This window comes from Eptatretus burgeri, chromosome 8 (assembly GCF_056783735.1).
Source record: "Eptatretus burgeri isolate ZD-2024b chromosome 8, Ebu_testis_v1, whole genome shotgun sequence".
Taxonomy (NCBI): domain Eukaryota; kingdom Metazoa; phylum Chordata; class Myxini; order Myxiniformes; family Myxinidae; genus Eptatretus; species Eptatretus burgeri.
In genome coordinates, this window is record NC_140968.1 from 102,075,807 (window position 1) to 102,090,806 (window position 15,000).

Sequence of the window (15,000 nt, forward strand, 5' to 3'; positions counted from 1 at the left end):
TTCTGGGCCCGCACAACCTCCTCCAAGGCTCCGTCGCGAGTTTGTAGCTGCTCCTCAACCAACCCGGACACTCTACTTACAAAAGACGGCTCTACCAGGCCTTTATCCAAGACTTCATCTTGGCTCATAATTTTTTCTTGTTCTTCCAAACGAGCCTCCAATCCTTTTACCTCCTCCACCAAATTCATCCCTTGCTTCCTCAGCTCTCCCCACTCTTCAACTTGCAGCTTCATACGAGCATCCACACAGGCACGATGACGTTCCAGGCTTTCATCCACTTTATCAACCCGAATGTTCGTTGCATCAATTTTATCTACCAATTTTTTCCATATATTTTCCCCCTCCAATGTAATTTCTACCTTTGTTTCCTCCAATCTATCCTCGAATTTACTTTGTATTTCTCCCAATTTAACTTCCACACACTCCTGCATCTCAGTTTTCATTTTCTCCATCTTTTCCCCCAATTCATCCCTCATTAAATCAATCCGTGCACCCAACTGTACCCCCATTACCCCCAATTGATCTGTCATTTCTGCCCCCTGTGCCGTCATTTTTGCCATTTGTGCCGTCATGTCTGCCCTCTGTGTCACAAATTGATTTTCCATTTGTGCCGTCATTTCTGCCATTTGTGCCCCCTGTGCCGTCATTTTTGCCCCCTGTGCTGTAATTGCACTCATTAAACGTTCCAACATTGTCCAGATCGTCATCGTGCCGGTTACCGGCGCTGCCGGCTCCGTTACGGGCGATGAAGCACGGTCCACGCTCGGAATGGGGGAGGTTCCAACCCTACCCCCGTCTCTCCCCTCTTCCCCCAACTCGCTGCCAGACACGTGGCCTTCCTCCTCAAACATCTGCACATCCGCCATGGTGCAGAAGTCCCGTTTTCCGCCAATTAATTTAAATTTGAAAAATCCCGCCAAAATTTTCCCGCGCTCGCGCTCTTCTCTGTCGTAATTTTATATTCCAATTCGTGGCGAGATTTTAATCCTGGTATATGATTTAGAGGGGTTCGAACATCCCACTCCTGACACCAATGTGACGTCCACGGGACTTGAACAGTCCCGCCAACGTAGAATGAGCCGAAACGATGGAGGCGATTTATTTGTTTATAACCCAAACATGGCGGTTCTAATCGCTCGACCACAAACGGGACGAGGAAGGTGGCACGAGTCACTTTTCACTGAGTTGATGATGTTTATTTGTTTTTCTAATCATTACCAGAAATAACAAGACTCGGCAAGAAGAGGGATCCGGGGCGATTCGACGGGATGGTGTGGGATCGGGCGTGGGGAAAAACACAGACAATTCCAATGAATATACAGTTCTCAATCCCTCTAAGGCGCCAAGCGCGCACACACACACACACACACACACACACACACACACACACACACACACACACACACACACACACACACACACACACACACACACACACACACACACACACACACACACACACACACAAAACGTAGCTATTTCTGGTGGTCAGGCTGGACCGTGGTGTGGACGCAACTGTCCCTGGATCGGTGCCGGACGAGCTGGCCTTGCTCTCGTCGGGGGGGGGGGGCAGGAGAAACCGCGGTGCTGTCGACCTCCTGGTCCTGGCCCAAGTCCGCCCACAGCCGCCAGGGAACCAGCTCCCACTCCAAGCAGCGAACAGGAGAGGGAGGCAGGTCCGCCCGCTGCCCGACCCCGCACTCCGAGTCAGCAGAACCCCAGAGCCAACCGAGGCGAGGCACGAGGCTCGGCAAGGCTCCCAGACACGATCAAGAGCACGATCGACTCAGCACAGCAGCCAGGACGCTCTCTGCCGCCACAGCTTCCACACCAAAAAAACACGATCGTTCTGGTTGTAATCTTCTTCTTCTTCCTTTTCGACCCCGAACAGAACCTTTTTATCCTTCGTCCTCGTCACTCCCAATCGAGCCGTTTATTGGCCCACCGCCATCGCCCTCCGCCAATCGTGATCACGGGGCGGAGCCATCCGCTGCACTGTCCTGTGACATCACGGCCAGTCTTCAGAGAATACCAAAAGGGGTTTACGCAGACACACTTACCCTATCCCGTGTCCCTATCTAATTACGTGACATTTATCATTTCCCCCTTGAAGAAATGAACATTTACTAGACAACTTATCACCACTGAATTGCTACTTATTACATCGAGATCCTGGTAAACTCGAACAGCATGGCATACCTAATTAAACATCCTAATTACCCTTTGAATGCATACCCCCCCTCAAACGTAACAATATATATATATATATATATATATATATATATATATATATATATATATATATATATATATATATATCCATATACATACAAGCAGGGAACCCGTCGTTGATGGGCGCATGCTCAGATGGAGCATAAATATGTAAATATAATAAGAGTATGAGGTTGTAGAGAAATCTGACTTTTCCACTTTGCTGGTCCTCACTAGGTCGCCAGGTTAAGCATTTGCTCAAGTCTGCAAGAGCAACACTTCTCTACACACAATATTATGTGTTTTGTCCCCTTCTCTATATATGTGCATGTTGGTTGGTGTTCCGACCCGTGAGCAGGCAACATATAATTTAGCAGCCGTCATATCATATTTGTCACCTAAATCGTGACTGTAGCACATACCTGGTGGACAGGCAGATGGGGTGATGTTGGCGTGTGATGCTCTATACTTTGCTTGCTTTGTTGCACCGGGAGATTTCCTACTAATATTGTTGTGGGGCCGGGTATCGGTGGCGAGCACAACCGCAAGATGGAGCAGTGGAGTCGGTTCCTCTGAACACCCGGAATCGAGATCGTACCTTTCCGATAACTCCGAAGGTACGGGTCCCTTACAGGACCGTGAATCGTCAATAATTCAACCGCGTGGGAAAGGGTTATTTGCCAAACTTCAAAATACCTAGAGACCCACGTGGCGAGCTACCGAGGAATTCACACTGTCGTGGGAGCTCGAACGGGACGAGCCGTTACCGTGCTCGACCCGTGCGTGACCCGAGCGGATGGTGACCGAGGTCCCGTCGGTCCAAATGCACAACTACGGCATGAAGGTGCTTTTTAATCCACCAACACACACTGTGCTAAACCAATAAAGAAAACACAGAAATGGGCTGAAACATTTAACAGAGGATTTATTTATACTGGGGGGGGGGGGGGGAGGGAACACGCAAAGAGCAGAGTTATCCGACTATAAGAAATGAAATGCAAATAATGTACAAGGCACTTAAACAATTCCTACTTGTAGACTGGGCTGACAAACACACACGCACACACCCAAAATAAATGATGGCTGCGGCCTTTATTCGGCCCTTCAGCTCGGGAGGGAAGGTGAGCCGAAGGGGAGAACCTGTCTCGTACCTCTCCACCTCGTGCGGTTTTCGATGATCCGGTTTGGCAGGACTCGAACCCGCAACACAGTGCAATGATGGACGCCAGCCGGCGCGAAGGTGGATCAGTCAGAACACTGGCAGGCCAGATGAGGCGACGAGGCGACGCGACCTTGACGTTCTCCGCACCATACAGAACGCTCCTGCCACCAGCACAGTCTCTCGAACGCTGGTCCAGACAACCACACTTTCTCATCAGGAGGGAGGGGCTTCTTCTCCTGGCCACTCGCCTCCTCATTGGTCGGAACCATCGCGCGATTCCCTGGCCGTCCTCCATTGGACAGGCCCACGGTAGGCGGGGCAATTCCCACCCTTCTGGGCGAAGTCCCGAGCGGAGGCGTTTGTGGCTCCGCCCACCTCCTCGCCTTCGGCCATGTGCGTAATGGCGATCGTGTTGAGTCAAACGGGGCGGGTGAGACGCGCCGCTCCTTGCCGATTGGCTAAAGTGGGACGCCATGCCTGTTAAACTCTGCCCACGCACGCGCTCGCTGGTGAGCGCGTGAAGAATGCCGCGAGCAGAGTGTTGTCGTGTGAAAGTGAAGGTGGGCATTGTTGTCGTTGATGTAAAAATCCTAACTATCAAAATAACTCCGCAGCGCATGAACATTTAATTCCCATTAGACTCGGGACGGGACCCGAACTAGAAACACATACTTACCGATATAACTGTTCTATAAGGACCTGAATGCTGAGTGCAGTCAGCTTCCAAATTCGTAACAATATGACTCGTGCTTCGCCTTCGCTTTGATGGTGTTTGGGACATCTACGGAGAAGAGGGTGTCAAACTTGCAAGTTGTGTCGTGACGGATATGGAATCAAGTCCTCAAATGAATGGGTTTCACTAACCATAATAGAGAATAGAGTCACATGTAAATGGAAATATCATTATTGCATGAAGATATTGCCATTTTTACCCACAATTTTACATGCATCGTTAGTGCATTGCATGGAGATAAGGTTTATCTTACCTTCTGCGGATGATCTCGGATATGCCGGCACACGTTGGAGCTCTCTACTTCCTCGTTTCACTTTCAGTCCGTCGTTATCTCCACGAATCGGTGGAGAGAAGGGGTTTGAAATGGCTCTATAACAACTTATCAGAGCTAGTTGAAAGCAAGCTACTTAAACTGTGCAATGTCTACAATACCAAGTACTGAAATCAATGGGTTGGAATGGTCAATCACCAAGCGTAATGCAGAAATAGAATAACAATGTTCTCTTTATAAGGTATTAGATACATAGATAGATGTGTGTGTGTGTGTGTGTGTGTGTGTCCGTCCTCCATAACTCCAAAACTATAAAACCGAGCAGCCTGAAACTTTCCATGCATACTTAGAAAACTCCAAGGAAGTGCAAGAGTGAAAATTGGGTGTTTGGGTTTATTAAAACATCAATTTTGAAGATAATAAACAGCCTTATTTAATTATATCCTTCATCAGCCACCTTGCTGTCTGGGGTCTTGAGGCCTGGGCAACCTGGGTAACCTCGCTGGGGTATGAAGCCACCACGTTTTTTAGCCTGGATGTAAGCTCCAGATTTGAAAGTATCAGCAGTTCCGACTCCCCCAAGAAGTGTTGATTCGTCCAATTTGAACATTGCACGGGCGTCTCTGGGTGCAAAGTTGTATCGGGGGAAACTGGTAATTGCTTACCAAGCCAGGCGTTCCGTTGGAGTGATCGAGTGCTTCAGCCACTTACCGAGCTGTACAGCGATGCAGTTTGTGTCCTGAACGGGATGCACGGTCGACAGTTACTACATGGTAGAGGAATGTTTACAGCACACACAGACGTCGTTCCATATGTCCATTAATACAGATTAGATTTGGATCTGTACGGACTCTCCGTGGGTGTGTGGACATGTCATGACTGTTACGGGTGCCGTGGTGGTAAAATTTCATCCCATATGTTATGGAGGTTCTTTCAGGTTTTCCTTTGTTCTCCCTTACACCTGTTTCACCAGTGATGTACTAAGGTTTGTTCATGTCATTAAAAAAAAAAAAATCCATCGGTATTTACTTTCTTCTCCATTATGTATTTTGTGGGTCATCCATGCCTACCAGTGGTTGCCTGGTTATCTTATCCAGCCACTACCAGGTGAGCGCCCAGGGGTACTGCCCCTATGTTTAATATCTCTATGAGGTTCTTCGTCATCATTCCTGGAGGTCCAGCTATCACTGGAACAATTTTGGCATTCTTCAGCTTCCAGGATCTTCTCACTTCATTCTTGAGGTCTTGGTGTTTGGGAATTTTCTTGATTTTTGCCTCATTTCATCCAAAATCACTGCTATTAACACCCCAATAAGCAATGCCTTCTTCTCTTTTGTGTTTGTTTTTTGAACCTAAGTATGATATCTGGTCACAACGCTTTGGTTTCGATGTTCACGCTCGATGGGATCATTAGTTCGTACGTGAGCGGTAGGTACTTCCATGTTTTCAGTGATTACTTTTGGTTCATGTTCCCATACATTTTCTGGAACTGGGACATCAAAGTTTTTCCAGATGTGCCAGCGGATTACTTTATAAACTCTGTTGTGTCATTATGTGTACAGCTGTTCTGACATGAGTTTGTTTTTGTGTGTGTTCGGTCATTAAGTGCAACATATCATTCTCTTTACCAACTCCACCTCTCACCTTTCTCTCTTCTTTTTTTTTCATCTCTCTCTCTCTCTCTCTCTCTCTCTCTCTCTCTCTCTCTCTCTCTCTCTCTCTCTCTCTCTCTCTCTCTCTCTCTCTCTCTCTCTCTCTCTCTCTCTCTCTCTCTCTCTCTCTCTCTCTCTCTCTCTCTCTCTCTCTCTCTCTCTCTCTCTCTCTCACATCCCTCCCTCCCACGGAATAGCCACATTTGGTGAGGCATAGCTCGACCCACCTCTCCCACCCCCCTTCCTCACTCTTCCCCACTCTTCCCCCTTCCTCGCTTTCCCCACTCCTGCCTCCTCTCCCTTCCCTCCCTCTCTCAACCCCCTGTCAGTGAAGTGACGGGTTGTACTTGCTCGTGTATGTGTGCACATATATATATATATATATATATATATATATATATATATATATATATATATATATATATTTATTTAAATGCACAGCCAACCAAGATGATAAAACTCGACCAACCTCGCAGTTATTTAATATAAACAAGCATGAGCCGATCAAGTCTCGAGGTGATGTTTCGTTCATGACACACGAATGTCTTCAAAGCCCAGTGAACAATTGAGTGTGTGGCCTGCTTTATTCTGCCTTGTGTTAATCCTTTTCCGGTCCAACACATTGATGTTCGGAGTGTAAAACAGAATGATTACTTTTCTCCCTGTTAACGCGAACCATCCTTGATCGATTGTCTGTTCCCTCTGCATCTGTTTTCTGCGTGATCTGGTGAAATAAGTATGTGCATTAAAAATTGGGAAGTTATGGTGGTCACGTGGTCCTGTCGTCGGTGGGGATGGAATGTGGGTGGAGCGGGTCTGCCCTGGTGAAGATTGTGTGATGGGGCGTATCTGTGGTCGAGTGATTGCTGTGTCCTCTTGGCTCAATGTTCTCGGCACGTTGTGGGTTATTTGTGGTCCACACCGTCCTCGTTTTTGGAGTTTGCAGCGACCACTTTCTGCTTTCTGGATCAAGGGGTAGTAAGTACTGAGTGGGAAGTTTTAATGTTTCTTCTGTTAATCCGTCATCCTGTGCTTCAGCATGCCAAGATGTGTTTGTTTGACGTGACATCGAGAATATGTGTATTGCTTCCATCGACGTCCATCATAACTGTGACCAGAATGGATGCAATGACTTGCTATGGCTGATTGTGAAGCCTTTCCCATCCTCGTATCGCTGATATGTTCATTCATCCTTCGTTTTAAATTTCTTCCCATTTCCCCGATATACGCCGTGCGATATACCACATCTGATCCGTCTCCCAAATGGTACTTTATCTTTCAATTTAGTGATGGAATGACGAATGCTGTAGAGGGGTTTGTATGCTACCCAGATTTCTGCACTATGTATGATTTTGCCAATCTTCTCCGATAATTCCGGGTAATATGGTGAGACGCAGAAACCATGCTCGTATTCTTTTTCTTCCTCTTCTCTTTGTTATGTCCTCATTGGTTCACCAAGTCCAGGTAGCATTCTTTTGTCATATCTATTTAATGTTAGAATGTCTCTTACCCGTCTAATTTCATTGATAGCAGCGTTTTTGAGGATGAAACCTGCCAAGCTCTGGAAGTCAGGTTGCGGGCAACACTGCGCTTGGTGTGATGGGGTGGCATGAGTTGGAGTCCAGTAGATTCGTTTGTGTGTGTGTGTGTGGGTTTCTTATATACAGTAATGACGTTTTTATAGTGCCATCTGGTTGGCGTTGAACCTCCACATCTTAGAACATGAGCTTGTTGTGAATTGTTCAATTTCCACGGTGAATTTAATGCGAGGAAGAACCTGACGCAGCTGCTCGAGAAGGTGGTCAGCATGGTCCTGGTGTACAATTGCAAACGTGTCATCAACATATCTGACCCTGAAACGTGGCAACCAAGGCCCCATTTTTGGTGAAAAGTTTGCTTTCAAAGTGTTCCATTATCAAGTTTGCAACGACCACGGGTACCGGTGATCCCATTGCCATGCCGAAAATCTGTCGATGGTGCTCTCCATTGTAAAGGAAGGTTGTGCTGTTGAGGCAAGTTCTGAGTAAATTTGTGATGTCATTCCAAGTCGAGTTGCCATCTCCATGTGTCTGATTGTTCCAAACGTTCTTTTGCCAACCAAGATATTCTGGTTTTGCATTTTTTAAAATTAATTTTCTGGAATTTGTTAACCTCCACCATCTTCGAAGATGGATGGAGGTTACTGTTTTCACCCCTTTCTGTTTGTTTGTTTGTTTGTGAACAGTATTACGGAAAAACTCCTCGACGGATTTCGACGAAATTTGGTGGGGGAGTTAGGTATGGTCCAAGGATCATGCCATTAGATTTTGGACTTGGTCCCCCCCCCCAACCCCCCCAAAAAAAATTGTTAGAGAATTTTTATTTTTTTGCATTCCTGCATGTTTTAAGTGATTTCCAACCCCCCCCAAAAAATTGTTACCCCCCCCAAAAATTTGTTACCCCCCCCAAAAAATAGTGAAATTCTTTTTTGCATTTCTACATGTTTTAAGTGATTTCCAACCCCCCAAAAATTTGTTACCCTCCCCCCAAAAAATAGTGAAATTCTTTTTTGCATTTCTACATGTTTTAAGTGATTTCCAACCCCCCCAAAAAAATTACCCCCCAATTTTTTTTGCATTTCTACATGTTTTAAGTGATTTCCAACCTCCCCCCAAAAAAAATTGTTCGAGAAAATTTTTTTGTTTTTTTGCATTTCCACATGGTTTGTGATTTCCAACCCCCCCCCAAAAAAGAGAATTTTTTTTGCATTTCTACATGTTTTAAGTGATTTCCAACCCCCCCCCCAAAAAAAAAAAAATTGAGAAAAAAATTTAGAGAAAAAAGTTTTTTTTTTTTTTTGCATTTCTACAAGTTTTAAGTGATTTCCAACCCCTCCCCAAAAAATTGTAAGAGAAAAAAAATGTTTTTTTTTGCATTTGTACATGTTTTAAGTGATTTCCAACCCCCCCCTCCTTGCAACTTTTTTTTCAACAAAATTTCGATTTCCTTTTTTTTGCATTTCTTCATGTTTTAAGTGATTTCCAACCCCCCCCCCCCAAATAAAAATGTTGGAGAAAAGAACTATAACTCTCAGCACTGTTGACATCATATTTAATGAATAAGATATAAGGTTCACTTGAGTGACCCAGCAGTATTGGCGGCGGAGGTTTTGCACTCTCCCGAGTGCTCCCCCTGGAGTTGAATTTTGCTTTTCACTTGGAAGTTGTAGGTTACGATGTGTAAATAAAGCTGGAAAAAGTCTGATTTAATGAAATTTAATCCCAGGCTATAAGGCAACAAAAGGTGAGAAATTTGAAAGGTGGTGGACGCTTTATATTTTGTAGACAATAGGAAACCAACAAATGATGTATTTGCTCTTTGAATGGATGAGATCTTGCCACATGAGTGAGGTGCTCACAGGATAACACCATGAACGAGTACATCCCATGGCCTTGTGTGCGGATTCCCATCGTTGCCAACGAGCGCTGCCTCGTTGGATTTTTTTTCGATGCCCGTACAACTCGTCCTTGTCTCCATGCAAGTGAACGTTTTTCCATCCAATTCGCACGTGGATGGCATTTTGTATATTCAGGAGAGTTGTATTTCCCTATAATTATAACGATCCTTCAATTGTGATGAGCAAAATCCTCGTTCATCGGGTGTGGTGGCTTCTTTACTCCATTGAAGGTCAGGCTCAGCAATCAGTGGCACAGTTGTGCAAGTTTGACTTTGCGTCACTCCTGGCTCGTCGTTTTGTGTTACTTTATTGCCAATCCTTTCCGGCTACTTGTGGAGTGTTTTTCGGTTCAGTTCATCGTTTGTTTGTTGAAGATCATTTGATATGTTTTTTTTTCTTTCATCCCCGGCTTGGTGTTGGCCTATGTATGCTATTATATGTATGACAATTGTTTAGTGTTTCAGAGTTAGTCATTTAGAAAAGAAGACCTTTGAACAAAAATAAATAAATACATAAATTGCACTACATCAATTATTATTAATTATCTTTTCATGATTGTTACAAAGACCTGGCAGGATGTCCTCGAAGTATGCACACATCCCTCAAAGCTGTCTTGCCTGGGTTTGAATCCTGACCCAGCTATAAACACACATTCCGGTGTTTCGCAGTCAGGGTGAATCATCAAGGTGTGTGCCGTCCCTCGGATGGGCGTTAAACTGGGAGCCCCGTCTGTCGGCGTTAGTTGGCGGACGTTAAGGATCCCCATGGTGTCCTCCGTGAAGTGCAGGCGAGCTATCGCCGACACCGTGAACAAATTGCAAATTCCTGCTCCACTCTACTGCTGGGAAGGCAATGGCAAACTTTCCAGCATAACACTTTCCAATAAACTTCTTTGGCAGCACCGACGCTCTGTAACAGAGCATGGTACATCAGAATCTACAGAATATTGTTACAAATTATTATTTTGTGAATAATGATATGCCTTTTGGTAGCAATACAGCAGGGTTTGTTTGGAGTACCCCCCCCCCACCCCCTCAAAGCATGAACCATCCCATAAGTCCCTTGTTACATTGTGACTCACTTCTTTGTGGTTTTGTTTCTCTCTCTTTCTTTTCAGATGTCAGATTGTGGAGGGTTGCCACAAGTCGCACAGGTATGCATTCTGACAAAATACCTTTTGATTACGAGATATTACAGACCTGGGAAGTAGCCATTCAGTCCATAATGCCCAAACGACAGTACCACTCCAGCATTATTTTTGGAAACACAATATTGCATTCATAGCTGGGTTTGTTTGTCGTTTATAATTTAAATATTTATCCTGGGAAAGGGGTGGCAGGAAAGTTCGGTTACTGACGCGCACTACATCCTGTTGACAGAGTGATTCAAATCTCATCAGAATACTCAAATTATAATGAGCAATATATTTCTTTGTACATTTTTTTTGTGTATAAACTTTTGTAGATTTGTGTAGATTTGAACAAAGCTTTGTCTTCCGATAATGTACACCGAAGTGTTTGGTTTTTCCATTGCTTTGCAGCCAAACAAACTAACAGAAGCTTTCAAGTACTTTGTTCAAGGAATGGGTCACAGTAAGTCTCGCAACTTCTTTATACAAAGCTGTGCTCAAAACTTTTCAAGAAATGTCAAATTCAATGAAACCAATGTGAAGCAAACGTACTGATGATGGTGGGGGGTCAGGTGGAGGAGGGGAGGTGGGTGGTGGTGGTTTGCATTCACTTCAAGGCTCGAAGAAACTAACTTTATTTCGTTGGAGACCATCGAACTCCACCCCCCTCCCTCTCCCTCTCTCTCTGGGCTCGAGTTAAGCAGAGATAGATCGGCAGTGTGCTGGTGCACCGGACACGATGAGGGTTCACTTGAGCAGTTTTCTTGTTGACATCTTGAGCTGTGGGTGTTTTATTTATTTATTTATTTATTTATTTATTTATTAAATCCATTTATTTGAGGTTAAAACCATCTGTAAATGGTGGTCAGCATTAAACTTGGACTTGCAGACTGGGATTACATTAGGTAAGCATTTCTCATGGAATATTGTGACCTGGAGAGTCGGGGATTGGGCAGGGAGGCAAGAGGGCAGAGGAACAAACCCAAAAGAGAGATGTTAAAGTAGCACAAGGTCACCAACCTGTCTGCACTGAGCAAATTGCAGGCCCCGATTCTCGTCCTCCACTCGAGTGACGGCAATGACGAGGAGACCTTGCGATGAACATGCGCTGTCAATCATTCAAACTCTCAACCTTAAGATTACTCAGGAACGAGCATTCTATTTCCATTACCTTCCACATACGTTTGGTCCTCGTATGCAATAGGAAAACTAACATTGGGATAAGTTAGTGCAACAACCAAACTCCGAACAACATTTTTCCATGGGTACGACAGGTGCCACCAAGGAGTGTGTAAACAGGAAATGTATTTTTTTTTTTTTTTTTTTTTTTTTTTTGTATACCTTGGTCGAGGCTCGTATGAGAGCTAACACACAACTCACAGCAAGGAGGCATGAGACAAGAGGGGCGGGAGTGGAAGGGACAAAACATTGGGGAACAGACACAGGTGAACTGTGGAAGGGAGAGGGATGGGGATGGGACGGGGAACATGGCGAGGGGAAGATGGACATTTCAGGGACTTTCAGGAAGGAAAGCAGGAGAATTGAAGGAAGTGGGCTTGGGTGGATTATCGGGGGTAGAAAAGATCGAGGATTTGGATGGGGGAAGATAAGAGGTGGTGGTGAACAGCTGTTTTGAAAGCCTGGAGGGAAGAATGGGAAAGAATAGAGTGAGGAAGTTTATTCCAAAGGCGGGAAAAAAGAGGAATGAAAGAGTGAAGATGAGCAGTGATTCGTGATTTTGGTAGTTTTACCAGAAGGGGGTTGTTGGCGGACCTTGAGCGACCTGTGGAAATGTGGTTGGGACAAATCACAGAGAGAGCAGGGGGCAAGGCTGGAGAGGAGTCGGTAGAAGACAGAAAGACCACCGACCAACCTGCGGTGATTGAGTGAGAGGCCCAAAGACTCAGCTTCATTGCGGGAGATGCCAATGATCTTAAAAGCCCTGGTTTCGACAGCGTGAAGTCGAGAAAGGTGGGAGGCAGGAGCACCAGCCCAGAGGGGAGAGCAGTACTCCATCAGGCTACGGACAAAAGCTTTGTAAGTGGTCAGGAGCTCAAGAGGGCCGAGGAAGGACTTTGCACGACGGAGGATTCCCAGTCGGCGACTGGCTTTTGAGGCAAGGTTGGAAATGTGACTTTCCCAGGAAAGGTCATGGCAGATAGTGAGACCCAGAAGCTTGAAAGAAAAGACTTCTTCCAGAGGATTGTTGAGAAAGTGGATGGGGGGGTTTTGTAAACGGTCCTTTCGACGAGACATAGTGAGAGTGTGAGATTTGTCTGGATTGAAAGACATGTTCCACGTGTTGGACCAGTTTGTGATTTTATCCAGATCTGCAGTGAGCGAAGAAGCTGCTGCTTGCCGGTCTGAGGGATGACAGATGGTACGGCAGAGGGTGGAGTCATCGGCAAAGAGAAATAGAGGATTTTCCAGAGAGTCCGAGAGATCATTGATGAAAACCAGAAAAAGAACAGGGCCCAGAACGCTACCTTGAGGAACTCCAGCCTGCACAGGAAGAGGGGATGAAAGAACTCCATTTAGGGCCACACGTTGACTGCGACAGGAGAGGAAGTCTGCGAGCCATGAGTGGAGATGGCCTTGAATACCATGGGAAGAGAGTTTGGTGAGTAGGGCAGGGTGCCAGACTGTGTCAAAAGCACGTGATATGTCCAGGGATACGGCTCGGATTTCCTGTCTGGCATTGAGGACCTCCATCCATTGATGGGAGAGCAGTAGCAGCATATCTAGGGTAGAGTGACCTGGTCTGAAACCAAATTGATGATTGGAAATCAAGCCATTGGAGAAGAGGAAGGATTTCATGTCTGAAGCGATGATGGATTCCATGACCTTGCTGATGATTGGGAGAAGGCTGATTGGTCTGTAGTTACAGGGATCTGTTTTTGCACCTTTTTTATGCAGGGCAGTGATGTTAGCAGATTTCCAAGCAGATGGCAGATGACCTTGGGAAAATGAGAGGGTGAATAGAACAGAGAGAGGGTGAGCAAGAGCAGAAGAGCAGGCTTTGAGGACACGTGGGCTGATGCCGTCTGGACCGGTTGCAGAATCTGACTCGAGGTTTGAAAGCAAGCTCTCCACCTTGTCAGGAGAAAAGGATACAGAGTCCAGGGACAGTTTGGTGCGACTGGGTAAAGTGGGTAGAGATAGTGATGGGTTTGGGACACAAGATTTAGCTGCAAACACCGAGTTTAGACATTCAGCTTTATCACGTGTGGAATCAGCAGTGCGGCCATTTGAGGTAAGGGAGGGGATGGAGGGGGAACATACACCAGAAACAGATTTGATTAAACGCCACCAGGATTTTGAGGAGGGAGAGAGGTTTGAGGGTTCAGACTTGAGATGAGAAAGATGTTGTTTTCTGGCTCTCCTGAGGGTAGATACACACTTGTTCCGAGCTTTGTGGAAAGAACTGAGATTGCCCTCAGTTGGGTTTGCTTTCCATGAGGCAAAGGCAAGTTGTTTCAGGACAACTGCCTCGCCACAAGCTTCAGTAAACCAAGGGCGGGAGGAAGGGTAAGACAACTGAACACGAGAGGGGATAAATCTGTGCATGAGGGAGAGCAAGTTTCTTTGAAAGAATTCCCAGGATGAGTTGATGTTTGAGAAAGTAGTGATAGGAGACCAGTCTGTAAGTTTGATGGCTGCTCGGAGACCCTGCCAGTCGGCTTGAGTGAAATGCCAGACTCGACGGCGGTGAGGTGGTTCTCTGATAACAGCCAGAGAGATGTCCACTTTAATAAGGACGTGGTCAGAAGAACCGATTGGAGCGAAGGAAGAGCAGCAGATATTGTCAGGGAAATTTGTCAAAATCAGATCCAGAAGAGATGGAGTACCATTGGTTGAGATCCGGGTCGGGAAGTTGACCGATTGAGTCAGTCCCAATGAGTCACAGAAAGCTTTTGCTGATGTCCCATGGCAGGTGAGAGAGGTACCCACACCTAGCCAACTGGCGTGATGACAATTGAAGTTGCCACATAAGAGGAAGAGAGAGAGTTTGGATGAGAAGATAGAAGATGGTCCATGTTTTCGGAGAGTGAGGTGTAGATGGAGTCATCACTGTTCGGTGGACGGTACAGTACACATATAAACATGAGGTGGGAGTGGAGGGAAGCCGAAGCCAGAGGTATTCCTGGGGGTGTGGGGGAGTGAGAGCAGTGCAGGGAGAGTGAGGAATAGAGTCTTTGATGAAGAGAGCAACACCTCCACCAGGACGAGGCTCAGGTCTGTCATACCGTAAGAGGGAGTAACCAGGGAGAGATACTTGGGAGTCAGACACGTCTTGGGAGAGGAAAGTTTCTGTTAGGCAGATAATGTCTGGTTTGTCAGTGGCAACCTGCATGGAAAGATCTGAAAGGTTTGAGCGAAGGCCCCGGATATTTGAGGTCCACACT

At 45.9% G+C, this 15,000-nt stretch overlaps 1 protein-coding gene across 1 annotated transcript in view; it reads left to right on the plus strand.

Annotated features, from left to right (window-relative positions):
- Window positions 1–15,000, plus strand: part of LOC147022440 (protein NDRG3-like) — a 94,663-nt gene that overhangs the window by 67,635 nt on the left and 12,028 nt on the right. Inside the window, exons 14-15 of the mRNA XM_085893327.1 lie at window positions 10,583–10,618; window positions 11,006–11,057. Of these exons, the coding sequence (XP_085749453.1) occupies window positions 10,583–10,618; window positions 11,006–11,057 (88 nt within the window). The remainder of the gene's footprint in view (window positions 1–10,582; window positions 10,619–11,005; window positions 11,058–15,000) is intronic.